The sequence below is a fragment of the Gambusia affinis genome, linkage group LG05 (assembly GCF_019740435.1).
Source record: "Gambusia affinis linkage group LG05, SWU_Gaff_1.0, whole genome shotgun sequence".
NCBI classification, from domain to species: Eukaryota; Metazoa; Chordata; class Actinopteri; order Cyprinodontiformes; family Poeciliidae; genus Gambusia; species Gambusia affinis.
The window spans coordinates 15,371,375-15,387,327 of record NC_057872.1 but is presented as its reverse complement, the minus strand read 5'-3'; the positions used below and the strand labels follow the sequence as shown (position 1 = coordinate 15,387,327).

At 36.6% G+C, this 15,953-nt stretch overlaps 1 protein-coding gene and 1 long non-coding RNA gene across 3 annotated transcripts; both read left to right on the top strand.

Moving 5' to 3' along the window:
- The first annotated feature begins 1,414 nt into the window (after nt 1-1,414).
- Nucleotides 1,415-3,108, top strand: LOC122831459. Its single transcript, XR_006370698.1, has 2 exons — nt 1,415-2,478; nt 2,564-3,108. It is a non-coding gene; the product is annotated as an uncharacterized LOC122831459 (long non-coding RNA).
- A 1,501-nt stretch (nt 3,109-4,609) lies between these two features.
- On the top strand, nt 4,610-14,806 carry ptdss1a (phosphatidylserine synthase 1a). 2 transcript variants are annotated; one of them, XM_044117647.1, is made up of 14 exons: nt 4,611-4,788; nt 4,875-5,112; nt 5,508-5,599; nt 6,914-6,958; nt 7,054-7,178; nt 7,294-7,452; nt 7,664-7,815; nt 8,778-8,919; nt 10,464-10,576; nt 10,687-10,752; nt 11,195-11,294; nt 11,436-11,504; nt 12,640-12,706; nt 13,383-14,806. In XM_044117647.1, exons 2-14 carry the CDS (start codon nt 4,931-4,933, stop codon nt 13,463-13,465), a joined length of 1,395 nt encoding a protein of 464 aa, XP_043973582.1. In that variant the 5' UTR covers nt 4,611-4,788; nt 4,875-4,930; the 3' UTR covers nt 13,466-14,806. The 2 variants fall into 2 exon arrangements, with proteins under 2 accessions (XP_043973581.1, XP_043973582.1); XM_044117646.1 differs by having other exon boundaries at nt 4,610-5,112.
- Nucleotides 14,807-15,953: the final 1,147 nt, after the last annotated feature.

The window sequence follows — 15,953 nt, the reverse complement described above, 5'->3', positions numbered from 1 at the left end:
ATGTAAGACCAGGAAGAAGAGAAGTCAAGAATTGAAAGAGTAAATATTTTAGAGGAACCAGGAGGATCGCCTTTGAAGAAGACTGCTGAAAGAGCAACAGGTGAAAAACTAGATGAAAATAGAGAAAAATATGTTAGTGTAAGAGGTAAAATGAGAAGGTTTCAGAGTCTGAGAGAGAGAAAAGATTTTCGGAGGAAGTTCATGAAGGAGAAAAGCAAAACCCAGATTCAGGAGCCTTTGTTCCAGCTTTTGAGGGATGGTAGTTGTAAATCCATGGTAATCACTCTACCATTTTAGACACATTTATACATATTTAGGAACTTGCTACCTTGGGTTCTTCCGTGTCCTTATCAAGGGGTCCCCCTGGACAGTCAAAAGTGACCACAAGAGGGAGACAAATCCAAAGCAAGTCAAGCTGTTAGAACTGTGATAATATGAAGTTGCAGGTAAAATCGTTTTTGTCCTGGCCTGGCTGAAAAGATAGCTAAATTTTGTTGAACCACAATTCAGAAGCACCTACTTGATTTTTAGTTTTTGGCTTTTAGTGAATTTTTATTTTATTATTACTTTTATCAGTCTTAAGTTATTCCAGTGACCAGTATGAGTCGTCCGGTCATTAACAGAGAGGCACCAACAGTTTGCAGAGGTCAACTTTTCCAATCTAAGTTCAAAGAAAGGCGTGTCCAGACATTCATGATTCTTGCAAAATGTTTTAAGTAGAACAATGTGTGGGATAACTATGAAGGGTATATAAAATTTAAGGTTTTTTTTTTTTTTTTTTACTTTACAACAAAGATTATGCTGCAGCAGAGCAAAACAAAACAATCCAACAAAAGAATGTCACTGTATTCCATTTGTAAATTTGTAAAATTTATTTGCAATAAATTTTTGTTTAAAAAGCATCCTAATTAAACTAATTTTTGGCACAACAAAAAGTGTAACGCTAACAACAAAAGTAAAACACTTTTTTACCAGAAGAGAATGATATTTGATTAGAAAATTATGCTCCGATAGTAGATTTCTAATTTAACAAGCAAAGAAATTTATAAATAAATATAAATGTATTCATATTTAAGTAAATATAAAAATATTAAATATTAAAAACCATAAATTTCTCCTGCCTGTTCTGTAAAATTATTCAGGAAATCTGTCTATTTTCTAGTGAAGAGATATATTTTAAGATATTTTATCTGACCGTGTTTCCTTTGATCTCTATTTGGCTGAGCAAGATTCTCATCATCGCACCGTTTTAATTTTTGTAAAACACACATGAGGTCTTCATCCACATTAACTTCCTCAAACTTCTTCTCTGCAAAACTACTTAATTTGGTCAAAAGCAGCTCTCTCTCTCTCTCTCTGTGTTTTTTTTTTTTTTTTCTGGTTAAAGTCAGCTTAGGGTTAGCAAGAGAAGATAGTTGGTTTTTAATGTCATTTCCTCATCGGGTAAATGTGAGAAAGCTGCAAATTTCAAGTCTAAATCAAGCAAAGGAAGAACGGAACGGTAAAGCTGGCTTTAATGAAAACATTTGATTTACATTTAGTTGTGTCTACTATCTTCTAATTGTTAAGTCAAATGAATCTTGGAGGTTTTAGATTTTTTATTTTTTTTGCCTAAATGTGTGTTAGTGAAAGATAAACTTACACCAGTAAGTCGTCTTAGCTTTTTATTCATTTTTGTCAAACCTCCAGGAGTTGAATAAACAAGAGTTTTTAGTTTAGCACTTAAAACATTAAAAGAAGAAAAAGGCAGGAATGTTTCCAGTGTGCTTTGTGAGAAGGAAGTGTGTTACATTGATCTGACTCTTGTGTGTTACTAAGGCAAATGTTCATTTTAATGTAACCATCTTTTTGCAAAGCTTGAGGATAAAGTCATGTCACGCTAAATGTATTTGAACAGAATTCATTCTGATGTTGCATAAAATTAATTGCCAGATCCAAATTTGTGCTTACTGATGTTGAAGCAATAATTTAAATGATTCTAATGTAAAATAAATAGTTATTTTAACTTGTGATGTGAGTAAAAAAAACACAGGAATGTGCTCTCCTTTAACAAGGTGAGGGCAGTTTTTTTTTGTTTTTTTTGTTTATTGTAAAATAAATACTTGGTTTAAATTCTAGTATTAAGTTAAAAGTCACATTTCAAGATTAATGAGCTATCGGAACTAAAAAAACAAACAAACAGTGTTTAGACAACTTGTCTCTTTAATTTCTGAGTTAAACCCAAAACAATCTTGTTGACTTTAATTGCATTTTCAAGGCAGCAGGCGAATTTTCATTCTCAAGTTAAGCCACCTTCAAATGTTTTTATTTATTTATTTTTTATATTTTTTGTAGGGCTTTATTAACTCTAGTGTCCTTTATTTGAGAGTAATTATACAGGAAAGTGGGTAGTGAGAGAGGAGGAAGACATGCGGCAAATGTCACTCGAATCTGTGATGTTCACTTTGAAGACTAAGGCCTCCAAATTTCAACACCTTGGTATGTGTGTTATTTTCTTATAAACGTCTACTAAACATATGACAGAACACGCTTAGTCATTAATGTGCTTTGTGTTTCTCTGCAGCCCAAGATCATTTTGAAGCAGGAGGACAGAATGATGAACGCAGAGCAGAACCAGGAATAATCAACCCCTGTGTACGCTAGTGTTTAAACTGTAACAGGATTTTGGCAAATCTTTTTTTTTTTTTTTTTTTTTTTTGTCGTTTCTTCTTTTGCTTCAAAGAAAAAAATAATAGGAAAGTTTGTTTGAAAGCACACAATGATTCCAATTTGCAGCACATTATAACATGTAGTTTCTGCATACTGCCTTTTCATTTGGTAAACATAGGCCGCTGATTCTAGTAATGTGTTATCAAAGCTTTTGTTCATGTGCTGCAGCAGAAACAATTTTAGGGTTGCCTAAAGTTTTGCTCAACCTTTCCAAAAAAAAAAAAAAAAAGAAGTTTTAGCTTCTTCAAAGTGCACAATATGTATAGAGAAGCTTCATTTTGGATGTGGGATATTTTATGTTTTGAAAGGTAAGAAGGGATAGAAGTCTTTTGCAAGATAAAATGTAAAAAAACACACAAAAAAACCTCTGTAACTATTAAAACCTTCTTAAACCTAAAATAACTGTTTGACCGTATTGTGTTCCAGACTCATCTTGTTAATTTCTCGAACATAAGTAAACTGTGTAAATGCAATATATTATCAAATATATTAACATGTAATATATATATTTATTTTAATAATATTTTGAATATCATTCAGCTAAATAATTAAAGACCATTAGATGGTGAACGCTGAGACTACAAGGCTTCTAACTCTATGTTTGCTTTAATTTATGTACTTATTTATTTATGATCAACACACTAACAACATCCTGCTTTTTATGAGATAATAACACAGATGGAAAGTGCATAGTGAACACTTAATGTTTTGTTATAAAAAAAAACAACAACAATAAACCCTGGTGCATAATGTTCATTTGTACAGATGGAAGTTTTGGGAGAAGATTTACAAAACTACGGTGACCACTTTTACATTTTAGACACAAATTTAATATTGAAATATTAAATTCTCCAGGGTTCACATCAGGGGGAACTCATCGGAAGCCAGGTGTACAGTTATGAGTGGCCACAAGAGGGAGACAAACACAAAGCAAATCATGCTGTTTTTTCCACATTCCCTGGAAGTCGCTGTTTTGTATTCCAGGAAAATCGTTTTATTAAAACTTTCAAAGCTTTTATATCTCACTGAGTTGTCTAAGAATCTTCATTGGTGAGAATTTCTGAGTGAACAACAACAAAAAACTAGACAATTTTGTTTGGCTGGTTTTAGACATCTATTCTCTTCTCCATTTCATAAATTGCTTTATTTGTGTTCCATTTCCTTATTGTGTTTAATGTTTACACCTGAAGAAACTGAAGTGGTGACTCAAATAGATTTTTAAATTGTCATGGTTTAAAGTCCTTCAGCTGAAAACTCACATGATGTGCCAGTTATGACTGAGCCACCTTACAGTACTGACTCACTTGAACAATTAGGGTCAGGACGTTTTAGCAAAGTATATGGATATCTATCTCCATTTTTGGGTACTTGATATCTAAATGAAAAGGAAAGTTGTTGTTTTTTTTTCTGAAAAAGAGTAGATTGTATCACTGAGCAACAGTCCAGTCCTTTTTCTCCTTAGTCCATGTAACATTCTTCAAACATGTCTGGTTCAAGAGTGCCAAACAGATGTCTCTACTGACAAAGCACAAAATATCTGAAGGACTCGCTGACTGGCACATTTCACTTTAAACAATGATCTAAAAAAATCATGACTGCTTATACTGACTGCTACTAAGAATCACACTATTGAATGGGCTTTGCCTCACAATCATCTGAAAGCTAGTATTTTCATAAATATTCTCTATTTAAAATCTCTTTTTTTCATTGGACTCATATAATGATCATCAAAATGAGCATACAAAGAATCTTCATGAGTTTAACTATTTGAACTAATTAAGGGACTTAATTACATTTTTGATCATTTGTCCAGATGTATGCAATAATTTGAAGTGAAGAGTCATCAGGATACCGAAAGAACTGATTGTTGATACGAGTCAGAAGAACCAGATCATTGTCGGGAACCCTAATTCCCATCCCCGCTCATAGCAACTCGTTAGCACATAAATGATAAGGTCGAACAAAACTCTTCCGCTTTGTGTTTGTGAAGCTCCTCAACCCATCATAACCTAAACGGAACTCTTTCCCTGGACCTGTGTCTCCTCTCTGAGCTCATCGCGATCTGCTTGCACGCCGCCAGTTAGTTATGTAACTTTATATAATTATTTTTTTTCCGTTGCCTGCTCGTCTGATCTGGTGCGGATCACTTTCTCATGTCGCCCCAGCTGCTGTGACGAGCCGCCGCTGCTGCTCCTGCTGCGCTGGCCGCCTCCTACCTGCCATGGCTTCCGTGTATAGCGGATCCCATACGTTGAGCAAAGATGATGTCAACTACAGGATGCATTTCCGAATGATTAACGAGCAGCAGGTCGAGGATATTACCATCGAGTTTTTCTATAAACCGCACACCATAACGCTGCTGACATGCACGGTGCTCAGTTTGATGTATTTCGCGTTCGCAAGGTGAGAGGAGTCCGCCGCTAACGCTAGCTTAGCCTAGCCTAGCGTAAGTGATGCTCCGACACAGGAAGCTCGGCTAGCGAGCTTTGGTGCTCTGAGCTTTTCTCATCGTTAGCATCATGGAGGATCATTTTTTAATCTTTAAAGAAATCAAACATGGGGTACAGAGTAGGCGTTGTGTAGGTTATGTTGTTTTTCTTTCGCTGCAGCGTTGCAGAAACAAGTGATAACATTGCATTTTTAGCTAAATGTGCCATATTAGTTTATGTTTTGTTATCTATGAGCCTAAGTTACATATTCGCAGTAAAGGCAATATAAACTATGGTTGCGCAATGGGCAGGGCTGTGTGTCACAGTTCAGTTTTATTAATTAGTGATTGTTTTTCATCTTGTCTGCAGAGATGATGGAAATCCTGACAATAACGTCTGGGTGGGGCTCATCCTGGTCATCTCCTTCTTCCTGGTCATCAGTGTTTTGGCATTTCCCAATGGTGAGTGCACGACATAGTTCGCAGGAATTGTGGATGTTATTTTATGCAGTAATGTGAGTGAGGATGGTTGAAGACATTAATGCTGTAAATTAGGCAGAGCGAGAGAGAGAGAGAAGTTTGTCACGTAAGTTCATGCATCTGCAAGCAAACAAGAAACCTGCAAGCATAAAGATTGAAATCTTTGTCTAAGAGATGCACCGATCTGATTTAATCTGTTTTAAAGCAACCCTGATTTCTTTACGAACTGCAAATTCCTAAAATATCCCTTGTGTGTTTTCTGACTGTGTTGAAAATTTGGCCGGGTTCACAATAAAATGATTACAGTTAAATAAATTAATTTTGTGCAGGAAAAAAAATTAGTTTATTGAACAGAGGTTTAACCTACCACAACATTTTTTCTGCAGAATCCTTTGAAAATAAATAACAATGGAGTCCAACATAACATTGGAGAGTAAATAAACTCTAATTTTCCTTTTTGTGTCAGACCGTTAAATCATTGACTAATTTATTGTACCTACAAAGAATTTTTAAATGGCTTCTCTCATAATTATTTATGATGACCAGAGGCCCATGTGTGAAAAAGTTTAACAAGATTTCAATTGAATTTCAAACCAGATACAATTATTGACATTTTTTAACTGACTTGAGTATCTTAGTGAGGGATTAATGCGGCTGGCATTACTTTTATTGGAGCGTAACTTTACACACAAACAGGATTCGGTACCTTTACTTTGCTTACTTTAAAATATGGTGTGGTACGTTTTTCTTCAAAAAGTGGTCAGTATAAATCTGACTGAAGATTTAGATTCTTTTTTTTTTTTTTTCTCATAATAAGGATAAGGATACGGATAAGCTGGTATAGCAATGCGTGGATAGATTAATGATAAAAGCAGAGTCAAAAGGTTTTCATCTTATATCTTTTTCTTAGACACCAAAGCAGACCTTCACAGACCTTGTGTAGTCCATGACATCTCAAAGCAATTTTTGGTTGAAATATTATGCTAAATATTATGCAGGTGATTGTAATAAGCTAGCTATTACAATCACCTTAATCTAGTTTCAAAACTCCTTTTTTACAATAAAGGTAGTACAAAAATTGCCTGTGTGTAGGAGGAAAGAGCACAACATTTGAACACGCTAGTGAACAGCGTCTGTCAGTGGGGTCGTTCTTGCTGTCTATTGTTAGTACAAGGCTTAGGCTGGCATGAAACCCATAAAGTACCTCCACCGTGATCTCAGAAGCAGTAAATCTTGGCTCAATCAGAGATCGGTTCCCCATCGTTTCACATGTTGTCTTAATAAATCTGCTTTCAGGCCCCTTCACCAGGCCGCATCCAGCAATATGGCGGATAGTGTTTGGTGAGTGTCTAGCGAAAGTATTTCAGAGCAAAAATTAAATTTTTTTTTATTACAGATTCTTTCCTTGCTGAAGGTCATGTTCTTCTGTTTTTAAGGGCTGAGTGTGCTCTACTTTCTGTTCCTGGTTTTCATCATCTTCCTCAACTGGCAGCAAGTGAAGCAGCTCATGTACTGGTTGGATCCCAACTTGCGCTACGCCAAGAGAGAGGCAGATATTATGGTTTGTGACGACGGCGTACAGTAAAAAAAAAAAAAGATATTCTCGTCTGTTTGCCTTCTGCTCCCACCGTTGGCGGGGATCGCCATAACGTGGCTGTCTGTGTCATCGCCTGCAGGAGTATGCAGTGAACTGCCACGTCATCACCTGGGAGAGAATCCTGAGCCATTTAGACATCTTTGCGTTCAGCCATTTCTGGGGCTGGGGCATGAAGGCCCTCCTCATCCGAAGCTACGGCCTCTGCTGGACCATCAGTATCACCTGGGAGCTTACGGAGGTAAACAAACACTCCAAACAAAAAAAAAAAACACTCCACAGCTGTGAGGCTCCTGGCTGCCTGCCTGTCTAAATCACCAAAGCTTGTGATGTAATGTGTTTATGTAACGGAGCAAGAGTCAGATTAGTTTGACATTAGATATTAAATTCAAAATATACACTCGTGGTCTGGTCTCCAATTATAATTGTCTTTTTTTTTTCTGAATTAACAGCTTTTCTTCATGCATTTGTTGCCCAACTTTGCGGAGTGTTGGTGGGACCAGGTGATCCTGGACATCCTCCTGTGTAACGGAGGAGGAATCTGGCTCGGAATGACCGTCTGCCGCTTCTTGGAGATGAGGACGTACCACTGGGCCAGTATTAAGTATGAATATGAACATCGGCGTTTCGTCTTTTAGCTGTGACCTCCTGGTACAGATTCTTGTTCGTTCCAATTTCTCTGTAAAACTATAACAGGAGCTTGAACATCGAGGAAATACATCTCCTCTGTTGTATTCAGAGGAGATGACAGATTTTTTTTGTAATATTTAAACAAAAGAGGCAAAATAAATAACAAGTTAACATTTTAAGCTATCTTAAGTGCAGTATATTAGCTCTTATTTAGAGAAGCATTACTGAAATGAAACTGAGATTTCCAAACGATTCATAACAAAACAGAAGTTGAAACGTCAAAAAGATAAAACGGATCGTCGCTCAGCCTTTCTGTTATCAGCTGAAAGTCCTGCTCTCTCTTGCAGGCTGCTAGAACTGCAGGAAGCCACAATTGATGTTCCTCTCACTCTGTTTTTAAAAACCTCAAAAATGACTAACTAGCTTACTTTTTTCCACCCGATAACAACTTCCTTTGCTAAAGATTGTTGATGCTCTCACCTGGAAGTATATGCTGCGTTTACTGATTAAAAAATAAATAAATAAATAAAATTTTTGAGTTTGTGAATAAGTTAACTCGATTTAAATCCAAATGTGTAAGGCGTAAAAAAATAAATAAAATAAAACTCAAAAAATGTTTGTTTTTTTTGATAATGAAACAAATTTCACTGTCAAAGTATATACCGTAGTGTTTATTGTTAATGTTGTTTATTTAGTTTCTTTTGCAACTTCAGAACATTTGTGTATAATTTAATCCCTTGTATAAAAGTATTACAGATGGGATTCTGAAATTATTTTAAAAGATAATTCCAGAAATGAATCAAAAAAGCAAAGTCGAATGCTTTGCATTGTGACGTTGGTTCTGTTTGCTCTTTGCTGAAGGCATTAGAATAATAGGGTTTCTTTATAAATCTGTCAGTAAGTCTGTGTAATCCCACTTCTATCCCACTCAATCAGGGACATCCACACCACCACAGGGAAGATCAAGCGAGCTGTGCTGCAGTTCACGCCTGCGAGCTGGACCTACGTGCGCTGGCTTGATCCAAAGTCCTCCCTGCAGCGGGTCACCGGCGTCTACCTGTTCATGATCATCTGGCAGGTGGGTCACCGGGCAAATCCTGCTCTGGCGTCTCGACAGCGACCGAAGCGCTGGCGATTCGGATATCATCCAGCGCGCTAAGTCCCCGCTGAGCTGATTCCTTTGTCTGTTGGTAAAATCTTAATCCTCGCGGATCCGTTAAGTACACAGGTGTCTTGTCGTCGATGCATTGACTGCTAATCCTTTTAAGGCTGAGACTGTTTGCGGTAATGAGAAAACAATGGATGGAGAAAATGAGTAAATGTTCTAGCCTCTTGCTGTTAAATGTGATGTTAACCATTTTATTTTGTTGGCAAAAAAAACTGCCTTTCTTTTCGTAACACACCCAGTTGAAGCTTTACATGCTGATGAATGCTGTTTTTGAGAGCTACTTTAAGAGATTAATTCTGATTCAGCCGTTCAGAGTGTGGACTGGCTTCTCTCACTTCCTCTTCTGGATTAGCTGTTTGCTTTGTTGTTGCCAACAGGTTTGTTTTCTGGTTCCCCTGCAAAAACGCCGAGGGTAAAATACAACCTGTCTCAGAGCGTTGGAGCTCCTTATCTGTGAAGCTGTTTTAAGATCCCAGCCCTTGTAGACACAGTTTCTTCACAAACATTTCCCACATTTTGAACAAAGCCCCTATTGAATGTCGTTTTCCACACCCATGCTTGTTCTGCTCTCATGTCAGCATGTTTCAAGATCATATTTCTATTAGGTGGAAAAAAAAAAAAAAAAACTGTCTACTTTGTAGCTGCTTGAAACTTATTTCCTCCTTTTCCAAATATTTTCTGAAATGGCAAGTTTAGCATTATTAAAATAAGACTGGGTGCATTTTATTCATTCTTTTTACAGTTCAGGAAAAAAAAAAACACTCCACAAATATTGTCGCCACTCGTAGGAATGTTATATTTTAAGGATATTTATTCAATAAACATGGTAAGAAAAAATAAGTTTTAACTAAGTCATTGGTGCACTTTTTATTGTCACCTCAATAAAATATTTCAGAGTAGATTGATTTTATACAACTATGTCAAACGTATAACTTGATCTAATTGATTTAGTAAAACCATTTTTAGTTCAATAGTTCACTCTGTTTCACAAAACTGTCCAGAGGTGTGCAGCAACACGTGGGGGAGGGACAGTAATACACTATCTTCTATGCACCTGGTGACAACTCGTCCCAGACACTTTCTCTGGACTTTCGTGTAAAAGATTTCCAAATGTAGGGACAGTATAGCGGTAAATCTTTGTGATTTTCTTTCTCTGTTTAGACTGAGAAACGGCTAACCGTTTCAGGCCTAGTCAGAGAAATGCTTAAAACGCCTAAAACTTCTGCAACTGTAGCAAACAAGATTACCGTAGATTAGGAGACAGATTTATTTTGTCATTAGAAACCAGCAATTTGGTTTCAGTTGTTTCTCGGATCTTGTTATTAGCCACAGGCAACACATGGCTCAGACTTTTTCCATGTCTAGAAGCTACTCTGTATTCATCAACAGGCATTCTTTAGGTGTTCACACAGCCTTAGTTACTGAAATCAGCTTTATTTGTGTTTTCCTCACAGCTGACAGAATTGAACACATTCTTCCTCAAACACATTTTCGTCTTTCCCGCGAGCCACGCTCTCAGCTGGTGTCGAATCCTGTTCGTTGGTATCATCACAGCTCCGACAGTGAGGTACGCTGTTACGACTTTTCTTTTTCTCTGGGGCAAGTAAAAGGCTGAGAAGTATTAGTGGAATAAATTAATCCCTGCATCGTGTTTGTTTTTTGTTTTTTTTGTTTCAGGCAGTATTATGCATACCTCACAGATACACAGTGTAAGAGAGTGGGGACACAGTGCTGGGTCTTTGGGTGAGTATTAATGGAAAATATGTAACGTTAGTCGAATAAAAACAAGACTATAGTGGCAGACTGACAGACAGAGGTGGAGATAACTCATAAAGTCAGCAGTAAATATCCTCCGTTTAGTTTTTTTTTTTTTTTATTCCTTCAAACGTATCAGATTATGAGGACCTCTGTCCTAAACCTTGTTTAAGTGACCCACAGATTCCTGTTGTTAGATTTGGAAAAAAAATTAAAAAAATTTCTGGTAAAATTGTTCTTTTATTTTAATTGAAGGATATATATCAAATAAAATTTTGAAATAGATCTAACACTTTTTTATAACTGGGGATCTGTAAACCTTTTTATATCCACCGAACATGTTTGACCGAGGCCTGGTGTCTCCTCGTTCAAACTAGAAATATCCCCCAGGTTTCAGTCCTTGATCGTTTTCCCCTCTTGTTGTTTGCAGGGCGATAGCCTTTCTAGAGGCCTTGGCGTGTATTAAATTTGGACAGGACTTGTTCTCAAAAACACAGATCCTCTATGTGGTCCTCTGGCTGCTGTGTTTGGTAAGACCAGGATTTGTGTGCAACGTCACACAACCGCTGCTGAAAAATATGTACTTTAACCACCAATCAAATAACTTATTGTTATAGATGAATGCCTGTTGCTGAATTATTTGACAGCTTGTGCTTTGTTTCTGCTTTCAGGCCTTCATTACATTCCTGTGTCTGTATGGGATGGTGTGGTATGCAGAAACATATGGTCCAAGGGGAAAGGTGTGTTTATTGTTTCAGCTTTCAGGAATGTGTGTATGTTTTATCCAGTACTTAGAAGCATAGAGACACACCCTGAATTTCAGGTGTCACCCAGGGTTGGCTTTCTGTTAAGATACATTTTTGTTATATCTGAAATGAGCTCCAAATTATTTTTGTTTTAGTGCATTGAGACGACATTTGTTGTGAATTGGCGCTATTTAAATAAACTGAATTGAATTGAATTTACAGCTTTTGTTAGCAAACCATTCAAAAGCACCGAATTTAACTTATAGCTTTTGTTAACACACCGGAGACCATCTTTAATGTTCACTTATAATCATTTTTAGTGAACCATCTCAGTGAAGGGATTTTATTTTATTTTTTTTTACATAACTCTTTGAAAGATTATATTAGTCGGTTCCTTCATGTTCAAATTAATTTGGAAAATAATTCATGTAATTTAAGTGATCTCATGCCAATCTCAACATGATTTACAAAAAAAAAACTCTATAGCTTGTAAGCTAGTTGTGTCCATGTCTGAAAGTGAGAATAATGTAAAGTAAAAAATACAGAGAAATTAATCTTTAGGCCAAAGGTTGGGATGGCAAAGTCTTAATTTGAACGTGTGTTCATTATGTGAAGAATTAAATGAGGATTTTATCTGAAGCACTTAAGAAACATCACCCTTACCAAGAACCTAACAGTGACAGTCGCCAAAACCCGGGTTTTCTCCTTTATTTGAAACCGAGGTTCTAGTTGTCTCATTTTCTAGAGAAACTTTTTTGGTCGGTGAAGAAAAATATGTCTTCATTTATTTACTATTGCTTTTGCTACAGAGCAGTCACGTTTCCATTTCACTTTCTTTTAAAATCTCTTGTTCTGAAAACTAAATACTTGTCTTTGCTGAAAACAATTAGCTGTTGTGCTCTTCTGTTACATGAACTTTGCCATCCTTCATATATGGCAGTAGTTAGACTTTCTTTAGGGCAGTAACTGAGCTCTTATTGTTAGTACACAGCTTTTAAGGTTTTGTCTTGTCAAGTCTACTTGGTCTATTGGAAACATTGTGCAGGATCAGTTGCATGCTGTTGCATATGATGTGTGCTCTGTTACAGGAACGTGTGTCATGTGTCTTTACTCTCCTCTCCTCTTGCAGAGCCTTTCAGAGTGTGAAGACAGTAATTACGCAGAGTCTCCTGACCACATGTCTGGGGATTTTAAAGGTACGGAGTCTCTACTGTTGTCTGTCAGTGACAACTTTTAGGTTGTTTGTTTTATTTTTTGTTTTTTTTGTAAAGCACTTCACCCTAGTGTCTGAACAAAAAGGGCTTGTTTACAGTCTTGAAAAGTTATGAAATCAGCCTTTACCAATTTCTAGGTCTGGATAAGAATGTAAAATTGTGTTTGGGTAAAAATTGTATTTTACAGACTATCCTCCACTTGGATTATTTTTTTAATCTAATAATTTCGTTTGAGCAGAACCATGGCTAAGTTTGGTTTAAAGGCCAAACAAAGCATAAAAACTGCAATTATATTTCTTGTACACAAACAGGATAATGGTAGAAGTGTTCACAGACTAAGCCTTAAAAATTATGCAAGTAATTTAGCGTACTTTAGCTGGTATTTGACAAGTCCAGGAGTCAGATTTTGAGATGGCGCTTTACTCCAGATGCCAGAGCAACAGGGGAACGAAAATCAAAAGTCAAACTATTGAGCATAGATGAGGCCCACTTACTGAATGACTTAAAAACTGATAAGTTTTATTTTATTTTTTGCAGTCAAATGTTCTGAATGTTACAAAAACTGTAAAAAAAAATAAATAAATAAATAAATTGCAGGAACTGTAAATATGCGCTTTTTACCTAAATTTATTTTAAATGTTTGAACTCCATATTTTAGATGACATGGACTCAAACGGTGAGAGCCCCACGATCAGACGAAGAGGGAAACCCAAACCCTTAAATGGCATCGACAGCCAGTAGTAAGCTGAGCCGGGGAGGCCGCGAGACATCCGAGCTCCTGCAGAAGATCCTGAAACTTCACCATCCCACCACCGCCGCCTACACTTTCTGGAGACAGGGAGAGCAGACATCAGATAATAGGAAGTGGATGAACAGGTGATTGCTGTGTTGTGATGAAAAGTGTAGCGGCTCAAACTACAGAGATGCGCGTCGCATTGTGTGCTCAAGAAACTCCTACACAAACTAATCACAGGTTTCTTTGTGTGTGACTGAGAGCGAGACAGTCTGTGTGAGAGGATAAAAGCGACTGTAGCTGTGACTGCGTGTCCATTGTAGATTTTAAGTTACAACACAATATCATTGAAGGCTGGCATTCATCTGGCCGAATGCCAGTAAGTTGGTTCAAAACATCATAATGTTAAAAAAACATTTTAAAGATTTTATTTGAAGCCTGTATGGGTTTTTTTTTTTTAATACTTGCATTCTTCACTGATTATTGGTTTACTTCCTAAACGTTTGCATTGTTCTCTCTCTTTTTTTCTTTTTTTTTTTTTACTAATACTTGAATGTGGGCAGAATTTCCATGCCAGACAGCTTTAGCTTGTTGGCATTCATTTAGGTTCATTTTGTAAAGAAGCACACAGTTAAAGCACTTTGCAGGAGCTCTTCCCTGAAAATACTGTACATTTCGTAATGTTCTAGTATCATGTGAACTATTGTGATCCAGAGTGACTTTACTTTCTCCTCTCCGCCTGTGGCTGCTATGTTATTTTTAATTTGTCTATGTTTGAAGGGCAATTATTCAGACCCTTGCATGTCGGTGTGCAGGTGGTTTTCTTTTCCTGCCGACCTTCCCGTTCCGTTCATTTCTTTTGCATGACTGTCAAATCAAGTGATTTTTAAATAGGATAATGTTACAACAGTAGGAAAAAAAAAAGAAGTCTTTATCATATTTAAACCTGAACACAAGTATTGTCTTTTACTGTCATAACATTGTAATTCACGCCTTGTGCCTGTTTGCATGGAATTATTTCTTATTCCTAACGCTTCTCAGTCTGTATTTAGACCAAGCTCTCTGTTATTGAATACTCTTGCCTGGAGTGCTTCGGTGGGGCTTTGTTGTCATTTTGTTTTATCAGTATCATCTCAGCACTGAGATATTTCTCGTATCCTCGACAATCCAAATGCTGGCCTCGGTGGAACGGTCTCCCGGGCAACATTAGGCTTTGTAAATGGTACAATGTCTCTGGATATTCATTTCATTTTGCCAAAAACATTACTGTTGAAGATGACCTGTGCTGTTTGTTTCACTGTGACGAAATTCAAACTCAACATATTAAAATGTTTTACATTTCCTCTTTATTTTCAAATCTCTGTGTATCTTTTTAATAATCCTTTTTGGGTTTTAAAGTAAGAATTAGACATGCTACAGTCATCTTTAAAGCTGATTTTACTTTTTTTTTTACTTAACACTGGTGGGACTTGAATAATCTTCTTCGGGCTCTGAAGTACACCCCTACAGGATGTAAGTGCTCCTCGACCTGCTGACTTCAGCGCTGCCCGTCTGGAGTCAGATTTCATTCGAGCTGCACATCTTGAAAGTCATCCAGAAATAGCTTTCTAGTGCTGACCCAAACCAGGATTTACACGGCCTTGGAACATATGTACGACCCGTTGACCTTTTCCACATTTTATTTTATCCTACAACCACGATGTTTTGGTATATATTTTTGGTTTTTAGGTAAATGGATACAAATTAATGCATAAATGTGCAAATAATTTGAAATGTTTAGCATACATTTGTATTCAGTTGCCCTGAGGCAAAACTTAATAAAAACTACCTTTCCATTATTTCAGCTTCAGTTTGTTTTGGATCCATCTCTAGCAGTTTTGCTAAATAGCATCTGCAAGCATCAATTTTCTTTTGTATTTTGGTCTGGACTTTGACTGGACCATCCTAACACATTGACATGCTTAAACAAGTCACCCTATTGTAGTTTTTCTTAATCCTCTCAGCATGATGCTGCCACATCTCTGTGTACAGGGTGATGTGTAGTGATGTATTTATGCAACATAACCATTTTGCATGTAAGATAACAAAAATAAATTTTGGTCTCTTCTGATCAGACCACTATACTGTGTTCCAAATTATTATGCAAGTGATATTTTCTCAGATTTTCTTAAATGGTCAATGCAAATGATGGTCAGTATAATTTTCAAGTCATGAACTATTACAGTATTAATCAAATTTTACTGAACAAAGCTCCTCAGGAGAACAGCATTTTTTAATTTTTTTTCAAAAATAAAAAACTCAAAATGCTCTGTTTCAAATTATTATGCACAGCAGATTTTCTAAACATTTTATGAATTTTAAAGAATTGCAAACGGTTATTCTTTGAATGTGCAGCATAAGTGGTCACATGTACTAAAATCAAAAGCTATTTCAATCAAAAACATCTCAACAGACCAAGTCGCATGTTAACATAGAACCCCTTTTTTGGTATCACCA

Coding starts and splice junctions, on each gene's coding strand:
- ptdss1a (XM_044117646.1), top strand. CDS start 4,931: ATGGCTTCCGTGTATAGCGGATCCCATACGTTGAGCAAAGATGATGTC. Junction 10,753..11,194: donor ACACAGTGCTGGGTCTTTGG/GTGAGTATTAAT, acceptor TGTTGTTTGCAG/GGCGATAGCCTTTCTAGAGG. Junction 11,505..12,639: donor CATATGGTCCAAGGGGAAAG/GTGTGTTTATTG, acceptor CTCCTCTTGCAG/AGCCTTTCAGAGTGTGAAGA.